The sequence below is a fragment of the Cynara cardunculus genome, assembly GCF_001531365.2.
Source record: "Cynara cardunculus var. scolymus isolate 2C chromosome LG 15, CcrdV1, whole genome shotgun sequence".
In the NCBI taxonomy this organism is placed as follows: domain Eukaryota; kingdom Viridiplantae; phylum Streptophyta; class Magnoliopsida; order Asterales; family Asteraceae; genus Cynara; species Cynara cardunculus.
This window is the reverse complement of record NC_037542.1, coordinates 15,709,487-15,715,714: the sequence shown is the minus strand read 5'-3', so window position 1 is coordinate 15,715,714 and position 6,228 is coordinate 15,709,487. Positions and strand designations below refer to the sequence as shown.

Here is a 6,228-nt window from a genome sequence, read left to right as displayed (position 1 = left end):
GTGGTGAGGTGGGGTGGTGGGATAGGGTTTGTGTAGAGGTGGGCGGGATGATAGCTGTAACGACAACATTAGTGACATGGTGGTTGGTTGGGTGTGGACAGGGCGATGGGTGCGATAGTCCAAACAAAATCAAACTTCACAAACCAAAATCATATGCATCTTAGGAGTGTTTGAAATACAAAAATTAATATGTTTTGGATCCCACGTTGCCAGTTCAAATCTTCTAAAGCTATTAGAGATTTTCCATATCATTGTTATCTTCAATATTTTATGAAATTAGTTGAGGTATATTCCAGCTGGTTCAAATGACCATGATAAAAAAAAGTATTTGAAATGACAAAATTATTGTTTGATATATAAATATATGGAGAAAGAGATTATGACTCACAAATCTTCATGGTAGGAAAACAAGTCCCCACTCATCAACAAAGTAACATGCATGATAAGTTGCTTGTCATTTAGGGTATATTATTAGGTTTGGATCTCAAATCAGTATTGTCAAGAATAAAAAGTATTTCATAAAATTATCGAATTCTATAATGTAATAAATAACTATCCTTATGACTTGTATTAAGAAGTGACTATGGCAAGTCCCTTAATTATAATAATAATAGATAAATAGTCTTTTGGTTAAAAATATTCGATTTTAAAGAAAATTAATTAAAAATAGTCATTTTTATCGGTTGGTTTCATTTGTTAGCAAATGTTTTACAAAGTTTACTAAAATAACTCTAGATCCGCAATTTTAAATTTTTTTGCGAACAAGGGTGAAAAATTTAAACTTTTTTTTGTTAACCTGTGTGAGAAATTTAATTTTTTTTGCGAATCTAGATGAAAATTGTAATTGTTTTGCGAACAAAGGTAGAAAGTGTAATTTTTTTATCTTTTAGCTAGGTTCACATTGTGGATGTGGGTTTTATAAACCTATGACTATTCGGGTAAACTTAGGAAAAAAAATGGCTATGAAGTGTAACCAATCCTGAAATGACTATTTAAATAAGAAAATAATATTGTATTATGACAAGTCTCTTCATTATATATTTTAGAATAAAATACGTTTTTGTCCATGTGCTTTATAAAAAATTACGGATTTCACCCTTATGGTTTTAAAGTTTTGGTTTTTATTTCTCTGGTTTGTAATTCTTTTCTATTTTCATCTTTGATGTTAAAACACTACTTTTAAGTCTAAAAAATTAAAACAGAAATAAATTGTAAACCACAATGATAAAAAAAAAATATTAAATTATAAGAACGAAAAAGGTAATGAATTATAAACAATAAAAATGAAAATTGTAATTTCAAAACCATAAAAATATTAAATAAACAAACCAGAAGGACTAAAAGCATCATTTACTATATGTTTTATATCAATACAAAACATGTCAGAAGCAAAACATGAATAAAATCCAAACCAACAATAATTTTGCATATGAAAGTTTGATCCAACATGCAAAATGTCGAAAGATTTCACATAATTTTAATGTACCAACTCATTGAGGGGTCCAATTTTTGGGATTTATGTTCCAAGAATCAAAACAAGATGGACCCTTCACGTTATACACCCTTCATTTTCATTAAATTATCACCCATAAATTCTTTTATATATATATATATATATATATATATATATATATATATAATTGTATCTTGACCATATAAAGAGACATATTTATACCTAAAATGGACCTAATCTATCTATCTATATATATATATATACATATATATATATATATATATATTAAACGAGAAACCACTGAGTATAACGTGGCTTCTCTTAAAAGGTAGAACTCAATTATTATTTTTCTCCTTCATCATACTTTAACCCTTTTTTGTTCTAATTCTCCACTTTAATTTTCATCCAACATTGATTATTGATTTATGTTTGCATTTAACGTTGATCCCTTTGTTTTCCCTAACTCCTCATCATCTCTCAATCATTTCGTTTTCTTGAGCTTATGGTTCTCTCCATATATCAAATCGAATTCTCCATCAAAATGGAATTAACAACCTTCATGTTTTATCGAGTTTGTATGTGTTATGTCGTTTCACTTTTGTAGAATTTCTTTCCGACCTATCTATACGGTTGTTCGTCCTACATAAATTTTCTAGGTAACATCATCATGAATTTGTAAAACTTTTTAGTTTCAATTTCTTTTATATTTAAATCATTTACGTCTTTCATCTTATATTGAATGTCCCATCAAAATGGAATCAACAACTTTCATGTATTATCGAGTTTGTATGTGTTTTGTTGTTTCTCTTTTGTAGAATTTCTTTCCAGCCCATCAGTAGCATTGTTCATCCTACATAAGTTTTTTAGATAACATCATCTTCGTAGTGGCTCCCTTTCATGCATCGTTTCATAGGGAACCTCAAAGTGGCTCTTCTTTGCTCAAGTTTCCATTATTTTTAGTTTTCATTTGTTATATGTTTAAATTCTATACGCTTTTCATCTTAAATTGAATGCTCCATCAAAATGGAATTAACTTTCATGTTTTATCAAGTTTGTATGTGTTTTTGTTGTTTCTCTTTTGTAAAATTTATTTCCGCCACATCAGTATGTTGTTCACCTTACATAAATTTTCTAGGTAACATCATCGTGAATATGTCAAACCTTTTAGTTTCCATTTGTTTTATGTTTGAATTGTTTTATACTTTTTATGAGTTATATGTTCTTGATATATGTATGTGTTTCTTTCTAATCGGTACCATTGTTTTTTCTTCATAAAGAGCTTCCATACAACTTATTATATTTCGTGTGTATTTTATAGTGTTTTTAATAGGCTTTGGTTTTTTGTTCGAATATTATTTACAATTGTTGCCTTCGTTTTTTATCTCTTATACTTTTAATTGATATTTACACTGGTATCATAAATTTTCTTCTTCCGTCAAAATTCTTAAATAACTTTTATGCTTGCGTTTATTATATGTGTGTGTATAATAATAAATTGATTATAATAAGAAACAACCACATCCAATGATGTGGCACAATGGTGTAGTACGAATTGTGGTTATAAATTTTCTAAATTTTTTGATTTTCTAAAATGTTTAATATGTAAATGACTTCTCCATCCCTAAATGAAATATGTTTGTCTCATTATTAGACTGAGTTTTTGTAATTTCTCATTCATGGGTTTAACATATGACTATTCATTGGCTTCTTACTTTAAATCCTTTTTAATTCTCAACTCTTGAGATTCACTTGGTATGGATGAAAAAGAGGCAAGACGCACTTGAGGAATATACATGGAAGAAGTTCATTGAGAAGTACGCATATCAAAGAATTCCCAATCAGGAAGAAGAATACTTCAGTCACTAACATCTTGAACATGTACGTAACCATAATCTTCTCCAATGAAAGTGGACCAACAAGTTTATGTAATCTTTTTGTTATGTATTCTTCCAATGTAATTGACTAAAGTTGTTGACAGGTATATTAGGGAGTATGCAAGTAAATGTCACAATGTTATATTTTTTTTCGTTTAACTTTGAGTATAGAATGAGAGATTTCAATAAAAGATATCACTCTCTATGGAACTTTATGTCTACTTTTTTTTTATCAGATGTTGAATTAATTATTTGAGTTTTTTAAACATGGAATTGCTTTCTATTATGGAGTTATGATTTGATTATTGAAGTTGTAGAATTATGATAAATTGAGCATTTTATTACGATTATAGAGTTATCCTACTAATGGATTGTAGTTATCATTATTTATGATTATATTGTCCTCACATATTAATGTATAGTGATCTCTCAGGTGCATGTGGAAAATCTAAATGGATCCAAATTACAATTGAAGCCAAAAACCTTTGTAAGAGAATAAATGATATTTTATGTTATTATTCTTAGTTACTTTTGTATATCATGTTTATATTTGGAGATAAAATCATTCAATTTTCATAACTTTGGTTGTTTATCTCCAAAGAAAATGAGAAGGTTAGTTGTTAGAAAAAAAAAAAGGACACCATAGCAATTTTGTATGTATATTAAAGGATGAACCACGAACGATGAGATTTTTCTAAAGTGGTTGAATCCCAATTTTCCTTTTTCTCAAAATTTCCTTTTCTATCAATGTTATTATTAGCAAACATTGAAAATGGGGTTTCGAGAAGGGTTTTTGGACAAAGTTGCAAACGAGTACATTAAAAAAATGTAAGCAAATTGTAAAAATATCTACAATACTATATATAAAACTGGGTAATAATACCGCGTTTGTGTGATGCATGCAAATGTATAAATTGCTATATTTATGACAGAACAATCCTTATTATACATCTTATTATTATAATCAATAGTCTCTACATTTCTTTTATCATTTTGAATTAATTATAAAATTTAATATAAAAAAAGATTGATATATAAAAATCATTATTTAAGTATATATATATTTTAACAAACAATGAATGTAATATCTTTTCTTATTAGTTTAATATATGTAATTTTAGCATTTTCTAAACAAATTATCGTTATCATACAACATACGGTACCGAACATTGGTTTTACATATGATATGATTTGACCTTGAATCCGGGTAACTCTTTATGAAAACCCAATTACGTTCTGACACTATCATAGTATATGACTATATGGGACGTAAATTGTGAAGAAGATTCATTAAGTGGAGATGTGAGGTTTAAGTAGGTGGAAATGTAAAATTTAATAAGTTGAAGAGGGTTGGTTGTCACTTCTACAAAATCGTAGAAAACCAATTTTCTTTTTTACAATTTATAGATAATAAGAAAACAAGGCAACACAGCACGGGAATCAAATACAAGCAACTCGCCATTTCCCCCACTCACTGAGTCATACCCGACTCGTCCATTATACACCGAGTCAAATTCCAGCTGCTTGTGCACACGACCCGCTATGACTCGACAAACCAGCATCGCCTTCCGCCCCCTGCCACCACCCGCACGCTCGTGCGCTACTCCGCTGCCGGAAAACGTGCAGAGCGCCGCCCCCTTCCCCCACTGAAACGACCACGCACCGCCACCTGCGGTTTCATAAGCACCGCCGCCGGTGGGTCCCAGGCATTGGAACCTCATCACTTCATTCCCATCTGCAACACACCGTGCGTGGTCTTCACCGAGACCCGAACCACCATTATCACTTGACCCGGATCCAGACTTCACTACCTCCCTGTACTCCTCGAACCGGCTCACGGTACGGGCCAAATTCTGGACCTTAAAAACCATCTCTATCCGACCCGAAAAAACCTTAGGCGACCAGCTCGTATGAAATATAATCTCCACCACATTACGTGACGGATGTCCCTCCGGCAGATCAGTCAACGCCGGAAAATAAGAATCGGATGGACGTGAGTGTCGTCTGGAATTGCTAGATAACGAGTTACTACTTCGTACCCGGGTAACGTTTTCGGGTTTTCTTGAAACGGAGCTTTTGGTTTTCCTGGACGGCGGCAGCTCCGGCGGCGGCGATGGTTGCGAGGGTTTGGGCTTTCTGGGTTTTTGTTTAGTGGTGTCAACGACGTCTTTGAGACTCTGAAAACTCTTTCTACAACTTGAAGAAGCTGGGAGAAGATGAAGGTGGTGACTCTCGACAACGTCTACAGCTCTTGCTTTGCATTGTAATGACTTTACCCACCCTGCCGCCATCTCCGGCGACAGTAGATACAGCAAAATTTTCCTTCTCTTTAAATGAGCTGTGTGTGTGTGTGTATATATATATCGTATATGTATCTATATATCTCCCTTCTGTCTCTAGAGTGTAGAGTAAAACCTTGTTGTATATAATTGTGGGTGGAGGAGGTTGGAAGAAAGAATGGAATGGAAGCGGAGTAGCCCCATAATAATAAATCGGAAGATGATGATGTATGAAAAGACGGAAATAGCCCCGAGAAGAAAGAAGAATTACGTGAGCACGTGGGTAAGAGATGGAAACAAAGGGGGGAGGAAGGGTGAAGATGAGAAAACAAAAAGAGTCATTAATGGGTATTAAATTGAAGGATCCAAAAAAGCCATTAATGGTGGTCAGGTTTGAGAGAGTGATGATTCCACCATATTTCAAGCTCTTCCAAGTGGACTCCATTCTTTGCAATTTCCATCATACCATTATATTTTCTCAGGTTATCATTGTTTTGACTTTCTATAATTCCTTTTTCTAAATATAATATTCTATAAATTACAATATTTAAACTCAAAATTGTATATAATTCCTTTCTATATAGAAATTTGAAAATTAATAAATTATATTTGAATTTTTTTA

General features: G+C 31.9%; 1 protein-coding gene across 1 annotated transcript; it reads right to left on the bottom strand.

Annotated features, from left to right (window-relative positions):
* Positions 1–4,651: 4,651 nt before the first annotated feature.
* On the bottom strand, positions 4,652–5,618 carry LOC112528595. The gene has a single exon (XM_025139618.1). It carries the CDS (start codon positions 5,616–5,618, stop codon positions 4,722–4,724), a length of 897 nt encoding a protein of 298 aa, XP_024995386.1. The 3' UTR covers positions 4,652–4,721.
* Positions 5,619–6,228: the final 610 nt, after the last annotated feature.